The sequence below is a fragment of the Solea senegalensis genome, linkage group LG4, assembly GCF_019176455.1.
Source record: "Solea senegalensis isolate Sse05_10M linkage group LG4, IFAPA_SoseM_1, whole genome shotgun sequence".
Taxonomy (NCBI): domain Eukaryota; kingdom Metazoa; phylum Chordata; class Actinopteri; order Pleuronectiformes; family Soleidae; genus Solea; species Solea senegalensis.
The window spans coordinates 18,455,532-18,476,253 of NC_058024.1; the positions used below are offsets into that span (position 1 = coordinate 18,455,532).

Consider the following 20,722-nt stretch of genomic DNA (forward strand, 5'->3'; position numbering starts at 1 on the left):
CTTAGAACGTGTGTTTAAGGGTGCAGCTTTGAAATAACATTTTTACAGATTTCAAAACCTTACAATAAGCTGTTTATATGTCATTTAGGCAAGTGGCTTGCCTTATTGAGGCAGCAATCTTGCACTACCATCTATAGAACTATAGAAGCCCAAAATGACAAACCAGTCATAGTGTGTGTTTCACGTTTTGAAGCTGAAGCTTAGGCTACAACACAAATGAAGAATGGCACAACCCACCACATAAACATGATGTGCAAACCAACTAAGAAGGAGGAAACGTTGGAAAGAGTGGTAGAGTGAAATAGAGTTGTGAAAGAGTGTTAACATACTTCTTGGTATGCAAAGGTTCCAGTGGTTCATGACGCACTTGAAGGGGTGAGCAAAGGAGTCCTCTGTTTGTTCTTACCATTAGATGTCATTCTTAAACACACTGGGTTTTTAACAAAGTAATATCTCAGGAAAAGACCCACCCTGTCCTTCAGAAGAAGCAAATTGGGGCTACATTTCTGGGCTAGATTTAGTGGACAAATCTACGGCCACATGACTATTGGAAGATTGCTGGGAGATGGAGGGGAAAATGAGGGGAAAAAATATCTAATTTTCTTTCTTCACATAAGGCAATTTGCACAAAGCATTGGGTTGGAGTGCAACACTGTAATTGGATCTGTCTGGTCTTTGGTCCCATTCTGTTTTTTGTTTTTTTTCATGAGCCGAGAGCAGACTTGTCTCTGCTTGAAGATGTTGGAGGACATCTGGCTTGAAGCCAAAATTTGTCATATAAATATAAAAATATACAAATTCAAAGGTAGCTCCCATCCTGACCTGGTTGTTGAAATATTGCCTATTCAGTGTTGGGAAAATAGGCTGTAATATATTATTTATGTGGGTCCCTCTGGAGGACACTCTGAAGTTGGAAGGAAAAATAAAAGATAAACTGGCTAAACAAGCGCTGGCCAGGGAAATGATAGGTCTAAAGGGTTGTCTAAATGGTTGTGAGATTTTCAATTAAGTGAAAGAAAACTAGACTGAGATTAGGATATGGTGTGAAAATTACATAAAAACACCTGACCACCCAGATGGTCTGTGATAGGGAATTTTCAATATTGAGAAGAATAATCAACTTGCAACTGGCCTGTTTGTAAGAATATAAAGTGACATAAACGTTTATTAAAGACTGTCAACTGCGACAGGGAGCTTTGAACTGTGTTGAAGAGCTTTGAACTGCTTTGACGAACTTTGAAATCAAGAGGAAGCGTCATTGTAAAATAACTCCAAACTGGAGGGCAACGTTCCAACTCTCAATCAAGTGTACACAACTAGTCGGAGATTATTGGAGGAAGAGGAAGACTGTGATCCGTAAATAGTTGTGACTAGGACCCTCAGCAGGTGTAGGAAGACTGTAGATCCAACTGCAGCCTGTAGATGGCGCCAGAGGCCCAACGTTTTGTAAATGAAGTGTACATTGCAAACAACCTGCGTTAGCTTCACTGTAATGACGTTACGATGTGTTTTTTTCTGCCGTTATTAAGGACCGACATCCAAGAACCTTTCCGGTCCCTGAAGCACATCCACCGAGGCCACAGTGTAGTCAACTCAGCGTCCACCTGAAGGTAAGTTCTAACCGGAGACACTGCGTAACGATAAACCGTGATGTTAGCCAGTTAGCTCCCTTTAGCACGGCTACTTTAACGGCGAATGAGTCAAGTAATGCCAGAGCTTTCTACCGGTTTACGGGACGCAGAGCCGCAGTATTTTAGAATGGGTTTTTTTGTTGTTGTTTTTTTAAAGCGAGCTGAGTTGAAATGGTGTGAAGATTTGTTTTCATTCTATGCTGATTTAAGATGAGTCTAGCAGACTTAGCCAGCTAGCGTGCTGTCAGGCTAAGGTCAAGAAGCTGACCAGTCTGACAGCTAACGCCATCTAACATGGTACGATAAAGGCTTCACGTGTGTTGTGTTGGTCACATAATCAAACTACCTACACTCGAATAGGTTAGCACTGGAGCTTGTGCTAGTGTCGTTCTCCGTCATCAGTGGTTGGTCATTAAAAGTTGCATTAGCTTGAAGCTATCTCGATGTAAAGACCTTATAATTAAGGTCAGAACTGCTTGGTCTAATATAAAAACATTTTTTATCATTTGTAGTTGGCTTGTTATTACTCTATAGCAGCAGTGTTTTGGGGGCTCTGACCTGGTGAAGAAAGATAGGTTCTTCTGCACTGGGGCTGATTCAGCCCATGCTGCTGCTGCCTCTGTTTATTTGAAGACACATATAGTACTACTGATGCAGGACTGCTTGATCATGCAGCTTCTGTATCCACATTAGTGGTCAATAAAAATTCAGGGTAGACAGATTACAACCTGTCAGAGAGATTTGGACTCTGGGTTTTAGGAAAGGTTTGATGGATGACTGTCCCCAGTGAAATTTTAAATATCTTCCAGTCTCTGTTCTGACATTCACACCAGTTTGTAGGGTTCACCTGTGATTAGTCTTGCATATCTCCACAGCAACATGTAATTGAGTATGACTATATGACAGTATTTTCAACATTTTGAGGAAAAGGGGAAAGGTTAATTTCCCCTCTGAGTGCCTTTTTTTTCTCACCATCTGCCAATATTAAGTGCATGAATCCTGGCCTCCATTCTCAAAAGTTTCACTCATTATGGTAATCAGTATGGTAGCTACAGAATTATGGCATGTTATTTTAATTTTTTTCTTTTATCATAGCATCTCATTTAATTTCTCAAAACTGTCAATCTGCATACATTAAAAAAATAATTGTGTCTTCTGTGCAGTACTTGCACGAATGCACGATATTTTACTTTTTACTGATCTATCCAGAGTGCTTGGGCCGATAACCAAAACTGAGATGTATACATTTTTCCCTGCGTCCAATTGTAGGGGTCATATAGTCTCTTCTGTAGTGAAATTAACACAATATTTTGCCTACTCATGTTGCAGCTGATGTATAAATTTTCTTCATTTAGCAAAATAAAAAAAACATTGTGTGTAGTTGTGGAGGGCACCAGCAAGGAAGCACCAGCATAGAAGTCAAGGAGATAGTAGCCTATTTACTCTAGTAGTCATTAGTCATATTGGCAGATCTTGGTAAATTTGCAGATATCCAATAATACATTTCAAAGCCAATATTTGCTGATACCGATACCATGCCTATAATATTGTGCATCCCTACCGTGTTCCCTGGTTTTGGCCCTGTTTTTGTACCACATGATTTAAGATCACAGATGAATATTGTTGAAAGGCTGCATTCTTGGGCTTGCTTTTCAACAGTTGCTGCCATCGTGTATTTATTGTTAACTAGTAAAAGAAACTATCCATACTTGTCCCCTTGCATTTCTTATCCAGACAATGTTAAAATTGTCACTGTACACACTGGTGCCCTAAGTAAGTCACCTGTCAAGTTTAAAGCCAGTCAAATAAATTGTTGGACAACTATGTGATGACGTCCTGAGATTTTCAGTGTTTTCCCCCTTTTTCAATTTACTGATCAGTTTGGGACAGTATGACACACTTTTAGACATAAATGCTCTTTAGTCATGTTTTCCCTAGAAGATTTGTGAAGTTGTTCGGTCACAGTTTTTTTTAAGAGCGTGTCATTATAAAATAATATGTTTAAATGAGGTCAAAGTGTCATTGCTGAATCTGAGGAACATTTTCTTGAAGTAATTTTTGTAGTAAGAGGTTACAAAATGTCCTCGTCTTAAATGTCCAACTGTTTGTCCTGTGCGGCTGCATTCTTTTTTCCAGAATGTAAACAAACCTAAGCTTTGTGGTTCTAGCTTCAAAGTCAGCATGTCATTAGATGTGAAATGTCATGTGGTGAAGTATAATTTGGTCATTGATCTATAATTTGGTCCTTTTTTTCCTTTTCCTGGCAATCAGCCGACATCTGGAGCTATGCTTACTCAATTTTTTGTTAACCAAAGACCTAGGAAAATCACATATTATGTGCCATCCTGGGCATTTTTAGGTTCCCAACCACACAAAGTGCAGAGGACCCTATTATTATTTTGTAAACATGATAGACAAAACAATTGATTTATTTGGGAATATACTCCAGAGATACATTTATAATGAAATGACAATTAGAGGAATATTACCACTATTAATGAATGTTTTTAAATTGAGGTATTTTTATATTATACCAATGCCACAGCTTTGACAAAAATGTTACCCATTGACATAAAAGTCTTTAAACTGACTAATGTGTTGTGAGTTCTGGTTGCTGTGGTAACTCCAGAGTGTGTGGTGAGAAATGACCTCAGGTGGCAGACATCTTGGTCTTGGTGGTTGTTTTGACTTATCTGTGTTGTTTCACACAGATGATTGTCGATGGGATGGATTTTGTGTGTGTGTGAGAAAGAGTGACTAAGCAGCTGTTGAACTCTGTCTCGGCACATTGGCAACATCTGTGTATGTGTGTTTTCCCCAGTTGTAGTTTGTGATTGTTGAGACTGACAGATGTATTTATTTGGGTTTTGTCTCCCACGGGGCTGCATTGTACGGAGAATGAACTGTAGCACTCTTCCTCTATTCCTATATTCCTGCTTCCTTTGTCGATCATTATTTGTTTAATTGCCTCACTGGTGTTGTTGTCATTGCATATAACGTTCCCTCTCTGCACTGCTCATTTGTTTCCTTTGTGAAACTCCAAGTGTTTGAAATGTGATTGCTGACTAGTCAATTCATCGTCAAACAAATACAGAAGATGTGAGTATTATAGCATTTATATTTAAAGCTTGTGTTGTGGTTACATTATTGCAAATGTATTATTATATTATTGTATATTTTTAAAACTTCATATTGGGAAATGTTGAAGTTAATTTTTGCTACTTTACAAGCAAAATATCAATCAAGAACGTAAGAGACATATGTACCAACATATTACTTTTTCCTGCTCTCTTATCTCTTCATTACCTTCTCCTTTCATTCATCATCTACCTTTTTATTTCTATTTCTATTGTGTATAAAGGTGCACCCATCATTCCATCTTCATCACATGGACCTTAGGTGAATATTGTTATTACTACAAACAGAAACGGATCAAATCAGCAGCAGCCCTTATTTAGCACCATTTATCGAGGTGATGCTACGCTTCACTAATGCAACCAGTCAGCACATACTCACAAGTTTTTGAGTTAAGACATGATGGAGATGACGTTTTGGTCCTGTGCACCTGGTTGTGTATTACATTTGGGATTTATCCAGAACAATGACTTTGTCTCCCTGGAACAGCAGATATTTAAAATTCGGAACAATTCCACAAAGAAACTAAATAAATAAAATAAAACAATGACTGATAATGGCATGAGAAGTTTTGTGCTCACTGCTGTTTCAATGTCAAACTTGTTTTACAGTTATGGCTGCAAATAATTACTTTGATTTAATTGAATTAGCCAATTATCCATTCAATTGCTTTTGGCATATAAAAACGTTAAAAACAAAAAGTTAAATGTAAGAATTGACCTTTATCACAGGATATTGTGCATACTTCTACAAAGAGAAGAAAAAGGTCACTACCTGAAGAGACAGCTGACACACTAGGTTCTAGTGCACTGATCGTACAGGTGTTAGTACATTTTGTTTCTCAGATACCGTTTGGATTTTTTGGTTTCCATTGGTCAAAGTTTCAAAACATTACACGCTTTTTCTCAGTAGTCTAAGTAAGTCACATGTGTCTTACTCAAGTGGTTTGTGTCTCCTAATTTTCACTCCTGTTGTTTGTCTCTTTTTAAGTGTAACTAAACCTGCTATTCTGCAGATAACGCCACCCAATGCCTGCTTTTGAAAAATGACCAGAAGTAGGCTGAGACCTGAGTGAGGCAGAGGAGGGTGGAGGGGGAGTGCAGAGCAGTGAGGGGGTGTGGTCTGGTAGTGAAATTTGACTCTGGGACCTTGAGTCTTGTGCTTATTAGACAAGAAAGTGATGAAAGAGTGCTCCAGTGACAAAAGAGAGGCCTAAAATGGCCAGTGCCAAAATCAGAATGCAGTAGCTGGTGTTTTACCAGAGAGGGGCAGTAGTAGGTAAGCAGATCAATACTTTATATTAAACTGTGAAACTTTTAACCTAGATCAGTAAATAACATAAACAATAAACAACTAGATACCATGTACACTCGTTTTCACTTGCATAAAAGCTGTTTAATTAAAGAAAGTTTTCTGTGCACTTCAGAAACCACCTCTCCTGATTTCTCCCAGAAATGAGAACTGTTCTACACAGCCTCAGTAAACCCTGAAATTTAAACACAGATGCAACTTGCTGCCAATCTATTCACAATCTACACTAAAATATTCCTGAAGGTCCTTGATTGAGAGGGTTCTTGATTGGCTCCATCTCTTGACTTGAATGAAAGTGGGATTTCCTCACATGCACACATGATCACTAAGTCAGAAATAGCAGCTTAATCAGCCTTAATCAGCGCATCAGCAGCTTTGTCCCAATGATGACCGATGATGTAAGCTACGCTCATACTGATCCTCTTAGTTGATTGGCTGGTTGCTCGGGTCAGGTTGAGATTGTCTGTTGTGCGGGCTTGTGTTTTTATTATTTGTTTTGACCATGCACTTGATCCTTCTTCAGTTTCAGACACACCCGACCATAAAGCTTACAGACAGCTTAGATGCAAAGCAGGGAAAGTGTTTTGGAGGTCAAGTAAACTGAAGTCATGTCATTAGCATGTTTACACTGCAGGAGGTGGTGAAGGTGAACGGGAGATGTCCATTCTTGTCACACAATCAATCCACAATTTAACTAATCTGTTAAACATCAAATCACATAGGTGCACACAACAAGCATGATAGGTAGTCATTAGTTGACTGATCTGTAACTTTTTTTTATAAATACCCAAGACATTTTTTGGCAAATTAGTTTTGTTGGCTTCCCCCTTTAGGTGTCACCACAGCAGATCATTTGTGTCCTGTTAGACCAACTGTCCTCATGTCCTCCTTAACATCCGTGAACCTTCTCTGCGGTCTCTCATACAGCTCATTATAAGTGTTTGCCTTAGCCGCCCCTCTGTGTGCTGCACGCCTAAAATCCCAATACTGCTTACTTTCTTCATCTCCCTGGCTGTCCCACCTTTTCGTTGCCATCCTCCTCCTTTGGATACTTTCCTGTACTTCCTTGTTCCACCAACTCTTCACTGCCTCCCAGAGCCTGTCGCAACTCTTTCCTGAACTCTGCACAACCTTCTTCTTGAACTCTGAACAACCTTCTTCTTGAACTCTGCACAACCTTCTTCCTTCTTCAGCTTCCACCATTAATTTTTGGATAAACTTGCTTCCTCCTCTTGTTTTCTAGTCATTCTACAGACTACTATCCGATGCTACCTCCCCTGGCGTCACCTTGCTGTCTCCTATTTCCTGTACTGCTCAGCTTCAGTAAACCCTGAATGGTAAAGGGCTGTGTCTGTGAGCAGCTTGGAGAACCCTGCTGTAATCACCCGAAAAGGTGTGTGACATAATTTTGGCATGTGAGATTCTATACAATATTACAACAGGAAAGAAAGTGCAGCCAAATGAGCCCACGCTCCCATAGCCCTGCACACAGATGAGAAAGGACATTGTTGACAATTTTTGTGTCCAAGCATTTTTTTCTTCACCTTAATGATGAGAATTGTGAGCATTGCATTTGTGTGATATGAATGGGTAAATTAAACATTCAATACACAGCTGGACTTCTCTTGTCTTGATCCCACGTTTCAGGCTATCAAACAGAATTGCCTCGTTTTAGTTTTTTGCATCTATTTTCAGCTTCTGAAGCCTCTCTTCTTAGTTGTATTCCACATCTCAGTATCATAACCTTAAGCGACGAGGTTATTAAACTATGAATATATGAATGTGATATTCTCATTACAATCATTTTCAGACACATTTAACAAATCCTGATTGGACGTACACCAGTATTGGGTGAAATGTACTTGTGAATAAATGAGGGTATGAGGGTAAAAGGAGGGTCCAGAGGGAGAACAATTAGCCAATTATAACTAAATTAACACAACAATACTGCAATATGTAGATCATTGTATCTAGGCTTTTGCTCAAATATTGCAGAATGATTCTTTCAGTTTTGCCAAGTTGTCGGAGAAAGGATGGTTAAAAGATCCTAGGGGATTTTTTTAAAAAAAGGGGTGAGGAGATTTTGAGAGAGGGATGAAGGAAACAGGAGGAGGAAGAGGAAGTAAGTTGTCCTTGACTTTGTCCTCCACTAGCTTTTTCACAGCCCTCTGCATCACACCGCACATATAGGACGCTGCCTCCTACGAACACATACTTGAGCACCAGTAGCACCACTGACACATATAGATCTAAAGACCAGGCAGTTTTACAAAAGGCTCACCAAACAACTGCACTTTACTGAAGACTCACCTTTGACTAAATCCATCTCATCCAGACTTCCAACTAGAGCATTGTTATTCATTGTTGGTGGATGTCTGTATTACAGTATTTTCAAACTAACAGGCAAGTAGTTATTGGGTTTAGATATGTTAGTCAATGGAGATTTAAGTCTGTGTGCTAACAGGGATTTCCTGAACTAAATAGATGTGGCTAACCTTTGACCTTGGAACTTGAGATCACTGGATGTTGAATTTCCATTGTTTTTAAATGCAACTGCCGTGTTGTGAGTTATGACTGGAGCTTGTGATGTGGGTCAAGATTGCTTGCATGTAGGAGCAGGAATAGTGTAGTTAAAAGGCTTTTCTTACCTTGATAATATGTTGGAGGGTTTGAGGTTTGTCTGATGCCGGCATCTCCTCACGTGAGCAGCACATTTTTGAGTTTTTTTGAGATTCTACCAAATTACCATTCAGTAGCTAACCTCAGTGACACAATTAAAACCTTTCTGTGGACAAATTTCATGACAAACTGCTTTTTTTATCATGTGGGTGAAAAACAAGGTCTTGCTGTCACAAACAACGTCTGGTCACAAAAAAGCAAACAATATATCCCCATTCTTTTGAAGACTGCAGTCATTCAGTTCAGTTTTATTGCCAGACCAAGGTCCATTCAATATGCATTATTTGTATACTTTAATTACCTATCCGTAGTAGTTTTCCTTTGGGACAGAGTCAGGTTGAATTGAATTTTCATTATGGATTAATCTGATTACTTTCTTGATTAATTGTGTACATCCCAACCGTTACATGACAAACAAGGATTCACCGGATAATGAAAGTGAGCCCAAAGGTCATTGAATCACAAGCAACTGGACTTGTAGACTGTCTGTTTCTCTATTAGAGCTTCTACCTAAAGTTTCAGTGCTTCTGTTGTGTGATGAACTCGTCTCACCCGCTAATTCAAGAGTTGGTTCTGTGCCTTCGCTAGGATCTGCTTGCGTTGGCAGGATCTATGGTTGATTGTTGGTGGTTCCTTTACTCTACAATCTTCCTGCTTGTTCTGTCAATCACCCGCACGCACCACACTGAGGGTGTTCCTCCGAAAATGTTGTGCAAAATGTCTGTGTAGATTAATTGCTCAGTAGCTAGCAAGTCAAGTTGCTACTGATTCCATTACTTTGAGATAACTATGACCTGGATAATACAATCTACACAGACATGGGGTGTTGACGATAAAAACTGGGTCAGTGCTCTGTTTGCATATCATTTTTATAATGAGAAAACAACTTTGGTAATTTGAGTATTACTTCTCCAACATTGCTCTTGCTGTCTATCTTATATGTAAAAGGCAATAATTCTCTTTTTTTTTCTTTTGTGTGGTTGCAAATGTACACACCATTATTGTAACTTGTGTCGCAATTTTAATAAAGTAGCTGCTAACAATGTCTGTCAGTGATTAACTGGTGCCATGTTTAGGACTTTCATATTGCCACATCCAAACCTTCCAGATATAAACAGACCTTATTAAGCTTTATGTGCCTTATGCTCTGGGGAAATCAAGAAGAAGAGTGGAGTACAGAAAAAGCCATGTATTTATGAGCAAGGAGGTTGTTGATATATCATGTAGTTTAAATAACCCCTGATGAGCTCATCCATCCATCTATTAGCTGCATCTGCTTATCCTGGGGGATGCGTGGGGAGATTTCTCCAGCTGACAGTGGATAGGAGAAAGGGGTGGGTACACTCTGGACAGTTCCACAGTCAATCCCTGTGGGAGGAAACAAGATTACACAGAGAAAACTCTTGCATATGGAAAACATAAAATCTATGAAAGCATCAATCACTGTGCTGCACTGATTTGACTCAGCAGGTGACTGATTGATTGATGGCATGTTGCAATATTTGACAAATGTTTCAGCGTGCCTGAACTGTTTTGTACGCACAACGTTCAGTGTTTATTTTGAGCTTGCATCTTGATATCATTTGCAAGCATCGTGCCTCACTACTGTCTCGCTGACTCACTCGCGCACACAGAGGCATACTGTGACATCATTAGTGGGCTTGCTTCTCTCCTCCAATCCAATCATCTTCCTCTTGTTTGTTTCCTCATGTATTCTTGTACCCCTCTTCTTTTGTCATGCTACCTTGTCTTAATACAATGAGGAATCATCTTGGGGCATGGATGTGACAAGGTACCACAACCAGTTACCCAAATTGCACAAAAAAATTGCATCACAGGGATGTCCACATCAAAGTATCGTAAAATAAATGAATGTTTTATGAATATTGAGATGATGCAACTAGATCATACCATTTGCTGTGACCTTCAATCACCCAATATGGAAATAAGACTAGACCATTGTATTATTTACCTCAAATAAAACTGTCCATGTTGTCTCAAGTACATCCACATGGTTTTATAAATAAGCGCTTTTATGTTGTAAGCCGTTTGTTGTGGTAATTGGGGTAAAAAATCTGGTGTTGTTATCTATTGTTTATGTATCCAGTGTCTTTCTTTCAAATGCTAATAGCATATAATTGTGTTTTTCATTTCAACAACAAATAAGCTTTGTATTTGTGTCTGAGTAGTTAATGAAATTGTGAGTCACATTAGATTCACAGATTACTGGAGTTGTTTTAAAATTGAAAACGGCTCAGTTTAACGTCATCAGTGGAAGGTGGACAGTCGGAAGAGAATGAAAATGAACATGCACTCAGGCAGGTGCGAACTAGGGATCCAAGCATCTTGAACTACACAAAGGAGTTCTTTGTAGAACTCTAGTTAGTTAGTGTATGAGTGGAACTGTGGTGGATGCTAATGCACTGAAATATTTGATGTTATTGCTTTGTGATAGTTAATTTTAGATTGAAACAGTTGTGAGTGAACTTTTTTTTTTTGTTTGTTTTCCTTTCAGGAAGTTTTACCCTGCTGCTCCTGCCCACCCCCAACTCTGTCCCCCCCACCCCCTGTCCTGACTGGATCCCTGCGCTGCCAGCGGTGAATTGGAGCACTGATCGAAGGCTTTGCAAGGTGGTTTTTCGGTCTGGCGCCGCCTCCCCCTGGGGCCGGCGTGCGTTCCCAGCAGCCCGTGGTGCCCTGTGCCCCCCCCTCCCCTTCACTACACAATAGAGCCCATGCCCAGGGTAAGTATAAAAAAAAACATTCTGATAAAACACAGGGGTGATCCCACAGTCTGCAGATTTTGTCAGCTGAAGGTCAGAAATCATTTAAGGTTTTCAATGTTTACACCTGTAGTTTTTGGCCAAATCAGAAAATGTTTTTTTTTTTATCCTTTCTCATGTCTGCAGGAGGAGGTGCAGTGCGTCCGCCAGGAGCCATGTGCCTCCCTCACACCATCAACATGGACAACAAGCTACAGGGTGCTGGACAGGGGGGAGGGTATTCACTTCGAACACAAGATGGAGGCGTTCCACTGGAGCCCTTTATACACCAAGTGAGGAAAAGAGTTGTAATAATATTGTATATATGTATTACTATTTTGACATCAATGTACACTGGTACATTTGTTACTCTAAAGTACGCATTTGTAGGCATGGTTCACACTGAATCATTGTGGCTGCATTGCGTGATTGCGGCGTGTGTTTATTTGGCTCGCCTGTCTCCCCACAATACCAATTTGTTTACGACTGTATGTTCCCAAATGTTCTGCTGGCGCCTGTGTGTTGGTGTGTAGTTTTTTTATTCTCCTGCTTGTTTTAAGTGGTTGTTTGTAAACAAAATTATGTTAGAGAGAGAGAGCGAGGGAGAGCTTTATTTATGATGACGATAGGTATAAACATATATAATTATAACATAGAAAGGGTTTTCCTGTATTTGGAACCTCCACTCTCTCCACATACAGCTGCTAAAATAGTGTTAAAAATATAATATTAATGTTTTTCATGTATTCAGATTCAGCTTAGACACTAAAGTGAATGTGAAGGGTTATATGTCACATTACCGTGTCAATGTCAATATCATCATCAACAGATTTATTTTTCCTGGGAACTGTGTGCGTCATGCATGAAAAATTGGAGACACCTGAGCTCAAAAACAGATGCCCATCTCAAATTTGTCTCACACATGAATTTGCTTTTTTTTTTTCCTCCTGCACACTTAAACAATATCATTATTTTTATACCTGTGTAAGAGGACACTGCCATTTAAACCTGGTCAGACATACATGTTGAGTGTTAATTTGTTGTCAACAACTATATTGGATGGTGCATTATCAGATATTAAATGATAAAATAATTAAACTGATGAAATAATATGAAACAAAAATTCAAATTTTGTACAAACACTGTTTTTTTCAGTCATTACTTAATGGGTATGTGTATGTGTGTGTATAGGTCGGAGGTCACACTAGCATGATGCGTTACGATGACCACACAGTGTGTAAACCTCTGATCATCAGAGAGCAGCGCTTCTACGAGTCTCTGCCTCCGGAGATGAAGGAGTTCACACCAGAATATAAAGGTCAGTTGCAGCTCTCTGTTGTTTTGTATCAGTGGAGCCATTATTGCTTCCTGGATTTGCTAATTTAACCGTTTCATCCTTTTATCTGAAAAAGTGACAGAAGTGGAATATTTCAGCCATCTACCAACTTTTGTGCTCAAAGTAAAAGCAGCTTTTAGCAGCTTAAGAGCCAAAAAGAGATCAAGAATAGCAAAAATCAAGGGAATTGTGGCCATGCGATTATCAGACACAAGCACCTCTCAGAATATATGTACAAAGAAAATGTTTGCGGTTCTTCATTTCAAATTAAAATGGCTTGATGTATCAGTGTGGTCTCAAAAACTTGCAATAGAAATCTGTTATTGCAGGTTTTTGTAACTGACTCAGGGTTACTGTCTGTGCTCAGAGTCATGGTCTCTGTGGGAATAAATACATTACACTTTATTTTGATGACATTTGAGCAAGACATGATAGTTGTAAGGTGTTTTTCATTATTGCACAGCACCCCATGTGACCCTCCGGTGAAGGATAAAGTGGTAGATAATGGATGGATGGATATTTGTTGCTTTTACTACAATCTTGAACTTCTGTTGCTTTCAGGGGATGTCACCATTCCTCTAGCTACCCTTTACATTCTATTACTCTAAATACCCTCTGTGCAAGAGTAGACAAATGAAAGAGAAGGAAGGAAGGATGGAAGGATGTTTAATGGAAGAAAAGTGGTTTAGCTGCTCTGCTCCCCATCTCTAGGCAGACACACACTGTCACTGTTTCTACTTGCTTTTGCTATAGCAACAGACCCAAACACACTTTGACAACCAAGCACGCACTCGCATGTGCACACATGCACACACACACACACACACACACACACAACGTTTTGGTGAATAATGGAAGACGAGAGATGATGATGATGATGATGATCTGGATGGAGCAGATGTAGCTAATCACATTAGTCATGGCTCTGTTTCAGGGTGGTGTGTCTCTAATTCATGTCAGACAGCAACACAAGGACATGAGCATTTCAAAATAGCCTCACAAAACTGTTAGCTTCACATAATATTCTCACCACTACATCCTGTTGTTGTTACTGCTCCAGTTGCTCTGACAACATCAATGTCTAAGGAAACTTCTTAAACCCAGGATCTCTGCACTAATACCATTGTCCTGCTGTTTTAAATAACAGCATAATAATATAATTAGACACAGATTGCTACCTGCTCCTCCACAGTGTTTCTCAGCCTGTTTGACTCTTCACATGGAATTTCCACCACTGTGAGAAACTGATGGGATCTGCTCAGTTTGAAAACCTAAGATGAATGTCTAAATGAGTGAAGGTTTTGTGGGACATTTATATTATTATTATTACTATTATTATTTTATCTATTAACTGATCCTTAGTCATTTTTAGAATATTTACCAAAGTCTTGACTGCCTCAGCTTTAAGGCCTGAATACAGCATTAGTGCTTATTCTCTGTGAACTTACAAATGACCTCCATTTTCCAAAAGATATTCTTTCATTTGGTGTTTGGGTGATGTTTGTAAGAGAGCAGTGAGTGACATGGTATTCTGTGTTTATGAATTTGAAGGCTGTAACATACAAAAGACAGCTATTGCCATATACTATCATACAGATTACAATTGAAGCGTTTATCCATGTTGTCCACTCCAACTGTGAGCTGTGTTGTGGAGTTATGTTGGCTTTTCAGTCCTTTGTCACTCTCCTCTACTTCTAGTGTTTCATTACTTTTAACATAATTCTGTGTCCATGTTGAATTTCATTGAACAGGGGTTCAATCTAGATGCACTCGTGCTTTGCAGATTCGTGGAAGAATTTGTCCTGTATGTATGTACAGCAAAATTGCTGAGAGTCTGTATTTTGCTCTGTCCTTTTAGGGGTAGTGCTGGTTTGTTTTGAAGGAGATTCTGATGGCTATATCAACTTGGTGGCCTACCCTTATGTGGAGAGTAACGCTGAGGGAGGAATTACAGAGCACGAAGATCGTGATCCCCCCGAGAGGGAGCAGCCGAGGAGGAAACACTCCCGCCGCAGCCTCCATCGGTCGTCCTCCTCTTCTGAACACAAGGATGAACGACCTGACAGGAGGGAGTCACACGAGACTGACGCTGTCTCTGATAAGTAAGATCATATTAAATTGAGAGGTTTCTGAAAAATGAACAGTGCAGAAGATGAATTTTCCTCTCTTCCTAGGTTTTATATTATTACAAAATTAATGTCTTCATTGTAACCCAACAAAACATTTTATAGTATTAAGTTAAACTGTTAGAACCCTTTTCACTATTTTCTGATTAGCTTTAAAGACTTTAATGATTCAGGGTTATTAAATGACTTATAATGAAGATTTGCAAATGAAAATAGCAAAAAAGGGAATGTTGTTCTCTCAGACTGGTGGTCCTGCACAGAAACATCTCAGGAACTGTTTGATGAATTATCACGAATGTCTTTGCTCTTTCCTTTAACTTTTTATAGCAGCGTCTTATAACTGCTGAATTGATTTCCATTAATAAGGGAGACAAAACAATTGTTATTCCACTTAGGGCATCTACAATGAAAGGGAAGATAAGAATTGGATTTGATTGAGACTACTCTGGTCAAATTTACATGGAAAAAGTCAGATACAACAGTTTGAACAAGGGATCACCAGTGGTATTTTTCTGTTATCCTGCAGTCTAGTAGAGCTGAAGAGTCCCACGCTCAACCCAAAGATCCACTCGGATGTTCCCTTCCAGATGTTGGACTGGAACAGTGGTTTGACATCAGAGAAGATCAGCCATAACCCCTGGAGCCTCCGCTGTCACAAACAGCAGCTTAGCCGCATGAGATCTGAATCCAAGGACCGAAAACTCTTCAGTATCCTTCCTCAGCCTGTTGCATACACTGATCCCCACAGCCTTTATTTATTTGACCAGAACAGTCTTAAATCAGTGACTTGCTCCTTACTGCCCACGTCTTTAATTTGAATATGTGTCTGTACATTAAGAGGCAATGAATGTAAATGTGTGTGAGACTGTGGGAAATAATAAAGAGGAAGCGTTGGAGGTTATCAGGTTAAAGGTTTTGTTTTGATCTTCAGCTTCAAAGTAAGCAGACTGCAGCTGCCATGAAAACAGCTGAGGAAACTGGACAAGCAAGGCACACGCTGTCCTCAGTGAGGATCATCTGTTTTTAGTCCAAGCAGATTCAACAGGGCTGTTGTCATCTCAGATTTTCTGAACAGTTTATTATCGAGTCATTATTATAGAACATTATAACAAACAAACCAAACAGATAAAAACATAGATCTTTTTTATGTTTTCATCAGACAAACATTTGCTCCCTAACTCCAGTATTTAACCAGAGTTCCTGTTGTTGGAGAATGTGGTCCACCACTTCTCATACCCCTGCATCCTGGACCTGAAGATGGGAACCAGGCAGCACGGAGATGACGCATCTGAGGAGAAGGCGGCCAGGCAGATGAAGAAATGTGAACAGAGCACTTCAGCAACTCTGGGAGTCAGAGTGTGTGGCATGCAGGTAAAAAGATCTGCATACTGAAAATAGAAAAGTGAGTCCAGAACATTCCTGAAGATAGACCAAGGTCATACTTTCTGCATCTGCGTGTAGGCAAGGTCTGCTAGGGTCCAGCTCGACATAAATTTCATCATCCACAGTAGTGGATCCTACATGGACGAACACGAGCACACTGACAGGTCGAGTCTGTGCGACCATTCGTGGCGTCTGTACATGCTCGTGTAGAAACATTTTCCTGTCCAGTACGTGGCACGTTCTTGTTTTGGTCAAAAGAGACTAATAATACATTTGTGGTTTTCTCTCTTCCTCTTCAGGTGTACCAACTCAACACCGGTCACTACCTCTGCAGGAGCAAGTATTATGGCCGTGGTTTGTCGATTGAAGGCTTCCGCCAGGCCCTGTACCAGTATATGCACAATGGAAAGGGCCTGAGGCATGATCTCTTGGAGCCAATCCTAAATAAGCTTCGCAGCCTGAAGGCAGTGATAGAAAGGCAGGCATCATATCGATTTTACTCATCTTCACTGCTCATCATCTATGAGGGAAAGGTGAGCTGGGTTAAAATTTGTTGTCAATATAAAGCTACACCCACACTACCCCGTTTTTGCTTGCATTAATTTTGTGGTAAATACCCCTGCTGACATTTTAGAGCCCCGAAAAATATGCTTGTTTGGAAAATCCAGCACTGCCCTTTTAGTATTGATGGGTAAAAACGGAGCTCTTCCTTGGTCTCATTTGTAATATTATCTGCAGAGAATCAACTTCCTACTTGCACTGGCACCAACATAATGGCAGCTGTAGCTGAGTCCCGCTACAGAAAGGAGGTCTACTTTTATTTACAGTTAAAGACACATAAATTGACAAAGAATCTGAAATATTGTGTCCGTGAGAGGTGTCGGGGTCTGCGCATGCTGTTATGAATTTATACTATGAGAGTGAGAGATGAAGCCCAGATGAGCTTTGTTTATATTCCACTCAAAAGTGCAACCAAGGCTGAATTAAAACCGGGCAAAGAATGTAGCTGTCCAAAACTGCCCAAAACCCTCAAAGGGACCTGTGCAGGTATTTGATCAAGTGTAACTTTGTTTGTTAATATTTTCAGATTTTGTCCATTTAAAAAAAAAAAGGCATATTTTTTACCCTTGGACTAACAAACCCCAAAATAAATGGTAGGTAATATCATATTGCTTAACAGAGGGGAATGACGCTGCTGTCAAGGAAAGACATTTCACATGAGCACATTAGTCATTACTGGCCAGTATAAACATTTATAGTAAAAGTTATTATGTAACTGCAGCTGTCCGAGTGTCTGATGAATGTCGTAGCTTTTTTTATGTATGTATGTATATATATATATATATATATATATATATATATATATATATATATATATATATATATATATATATATATATATATATATATACATATATGAAAGCCATAGTTCTTCAGAAGTGGTGGTATTCCTTACACTGATGCATACAACAGTCTTACTGTATATAATGTGTGATATATGTCACAATATCACACATTTTTATAAAATCTCAGACAAATAATGCTGTTTGAGAGGGAAAAGAAGCTTATTCAGTGTTAAATCTGTTGCATTTCTCACACACTGGTGCCTTCAGTGAGTCATCTGCCGAGTTTGAAGCCTGTCAAAGTGACCTGTGATTAACGGACATTCCTTGCATTTATAGAATGATAGAACTTTGTGAATCAAAAATTTAATTATTTTGCTGCCTTGTCCCAAGTATGTGATGAGATGTACCAAAAAAAACACAGTCCACCACCATGTGAACTGAGCAGAAAATTTCCAAAATTTGAAGCTGTTTCCATTTATCTCATGTGACTGGTCCTGATTCAAGGGAATACCCAGCACACAGCCACAGTCTAGCAGATCAAAGTGTTCCCGTCTGTACACTGTGATTGAGACTTGCATGATGATAGTAAGTGTGTTGGTGTTGAGTTTCCACAGAGTTTCCACTGTCCTCAGGACTGTAAGTTTAGAATTTCTTGGGCAAATGAATGTGAATCTTTTTGTCTCAGGCTGTTGGAAATTTTAAAGTAGTTGTGCTAATGTTTTGTTTGACTCTGGTTCATAGTGATCACTTCTCTACTTTTAATTCTGTTTGTAGGAAAGTGAGGGCCCCTCAGTCCTCGGCTCTGGGCAGCACGAAGCTCGGCAACAGAAGACTCCTGTGGCTCTTGCAGAATCTGGGCCTGGTCCCTTCACTCCCCCAGCCTCTGACACTCCCTGTGAAACGGACATGAGCCAGAGCCCAGACCTGGGGTCTCTGTCCTCTCGAGGTTCTGGACTGATGGCTTCACCCTCCCCCACCCCTCACCCACAACCACTCCCAACCACCACGTCAGACTGTCAGGTCCCCCCTAAACCCTCGCCTCGCCCCCATCCAGACTCCTCCTCTGCACCCAGTTCAACGCCCCTCCCTCCTCCCCCTGCCCCCCAGCCCAAACGGCCCCCCGTCGTGGATGTTCATATGATCGACTTCGCCCACTCAACTTTCAAGGGTTTCCGTGGAGACACAGCAGTACACGATGGGCCAGACCTGGGCTACATGTTTGGACTGGAGAGCCTGATCCACATCCTAGAGAGCCTGCAAGATGGCAACCTGCCGTAGCACCACGCACACACACACACACACACACACTCTCACACACTCTCGGATAAACATCCCACACACTACTTTTTGTAAGTTAGTTTAGGTCATTTTGCTGAGATGTCTCGGCTGTAAATTTTGAACAGGGTTCTCCAGGACGTCACCATGGAAACATGGGCATTCTACAGTCAAGTAGTTTCTATAGCAACAAGCAGAAGGTGGGACAGTGGAGCTGATATGGAAAACCACTCCCTAATACTCACTGGTTGTACATGTGTACTTGTGAGGACCCTCACTGTTTTTCTCACCCAACTTGGTTTCTACTCCACGTCCCCAGTTTGAGCACCTGAACCGAAACTGAACTCAAACTCCAACTGAAACTGAAACTTATATTCCCTCTCTACATGAAAATGCATGTTACACCCCATACTGACAGGATTTGGATAAAACTATTGTTCGTCACAGACATGGAGGTCACTTAGGACTATTAAATTAAAGAAGTATTAGTCCTTTTCATGAAGTTTTATGAGTCTCGTTATCATGCAGCTGGTTGCTACAGCTGTTCTTAAATTCAAACTTTGCCGAGGTTTTATTATAATAATTACTGCTTGTTTACACTCAGTAACTTCTAAGTGTAATGGTCGTGAAGCCACATGAACCAGTTGACCAAAGAGCTGATATAGAAAACAATTATAACTATCCTGAAACTTTCATTCATTCGTTCATCGTCTACCGCTTTATTCTCCTCATGAAGGGTCGCAGTGTCCTTGAAATTTAATTTGCAATTTTAAATTAAATTTTACAGAGCAGAAATGAAAAGGGAAGCAGATTAATGCACTAAAGTTATCTCACTTGGGAATAAAGGGGTCACCAAATTAGACTTTGAAAGAAAAGAGTGCCTTCATTTCTGTGGTCTGAAGCTCAAACTGGTCCTCATGAACATAGACAAACAACAGCATAGATACACACACACACACACGCTGGGATCATTTGTCTGAAGAGCTGCTCCATGCAAGAAAGAGCATCCTCCAAGAACAACCAATCAGCTGAATTCCAGGAACCTTCCACTGAAGTTGGCCCACACTCCCTTTACTCAACTCCACACCCCACCTCTTCCCCACAGACACCAAACCTGGACAGATGGACAAACTCTTTCCTTGAAAACACACACAGAAACACATTCAATCATCTGTTAAAGCAATAGATGGCAATGATAGATGGCATCTTTTCTACACCGGCAGTGCAAAGGGCAACCTTGCCCTCAGAGAGAGTGCGTAAATTTGCATCATAGATGTAAAGCTTTAAAGAGAGAATAGAGATCATTTTTAAAAAGCTATTTGTCCATTTTGGGGGGAGTTTAACTCAAAAATGTTAGTAGTCGGTGTCCTGTAAAAAAATAACCATCCTCTGGGTTAGTGTGTCAGTGTCAGTTCCCCAAATGTGGTCTCGTGATATTCTATATTTTTCAAATTGTCAACAAATCCCATGAAAAAAGTAATAACAACAATAAATTATTTGTACTAACAGGTGTTGTCTCAGTGTAGAAGCCGAATAATATCTTATTCCTTTGTGTCATAAAGCCTCATTGAGTCTGTCAGATACACTGATGCAGCGCAGGACGTGTTCCTTCATCACCATTAGCAAACGTGAAGTCCTGCTTTTAACTAAAGTTTAGAGAAAAACATTAACATATATATTTATTTTATAGCTGATGATGGATGAATTATTTTAAATTGGTTATGAGCTTTACCTCCCC

The 20,722-nt window shown here is 40.0% G+C and overlaps 1 protein-coding gene across 3 annotated transcripts; it reads left to right on the forward strand.

The window, feature by feature from the left end:
* Positions 1–1,443: 1,443 nt before the first annotated feature.
* On the forward strand, positions 1,444–19,472 carry ip6k1 (inositol hexakisphosphate kinase 1). Of its 3 annotated transcripts, XM_044024071.1 has the most exons (10): positions 1,444–1,610; positions 7,321–7,470; positions 11,272–11,500; positions 11,666–11,811; positions 12,710–12,836; positions 14,713–14,956; positions 15,507–15,688; positions 16,176–16,351; positions 16,663–16,896; positions 18,484–19,472. In XM_044024071.1, the coding sequence occupies exons 4-10, from the start codon at positions 11,695–11,697 to the stop codon at positions 18,985–18,987; spliced, it is 1,584 nt and encodes a 527-aa protein (XP_043880006.1). In that variant the 5' UTR covers positions 1,444–1,610; positions 7,321–7,470; positions 11,272–11,500; positions 11,666–11,694; the 3' UTR covers positions 18,988–19,472. The 3 variants fall into 3 exon arrangements, with proteins under 3 accessions (XP_043880006.1, XP_043880005.1, XP_043880007.1); XM_044024070.1 differs by lacking the exon at positions 7,321–7,470; XM_044024072.1 differs by lacking the exons at positions 1,444–1,610; positions 7,321–7,470 and adding an exon at positions 8,200–10,548.
* The last annotated feature ends 1,250 nt before the right edge of the window (positions 19,473–20,722 follow it).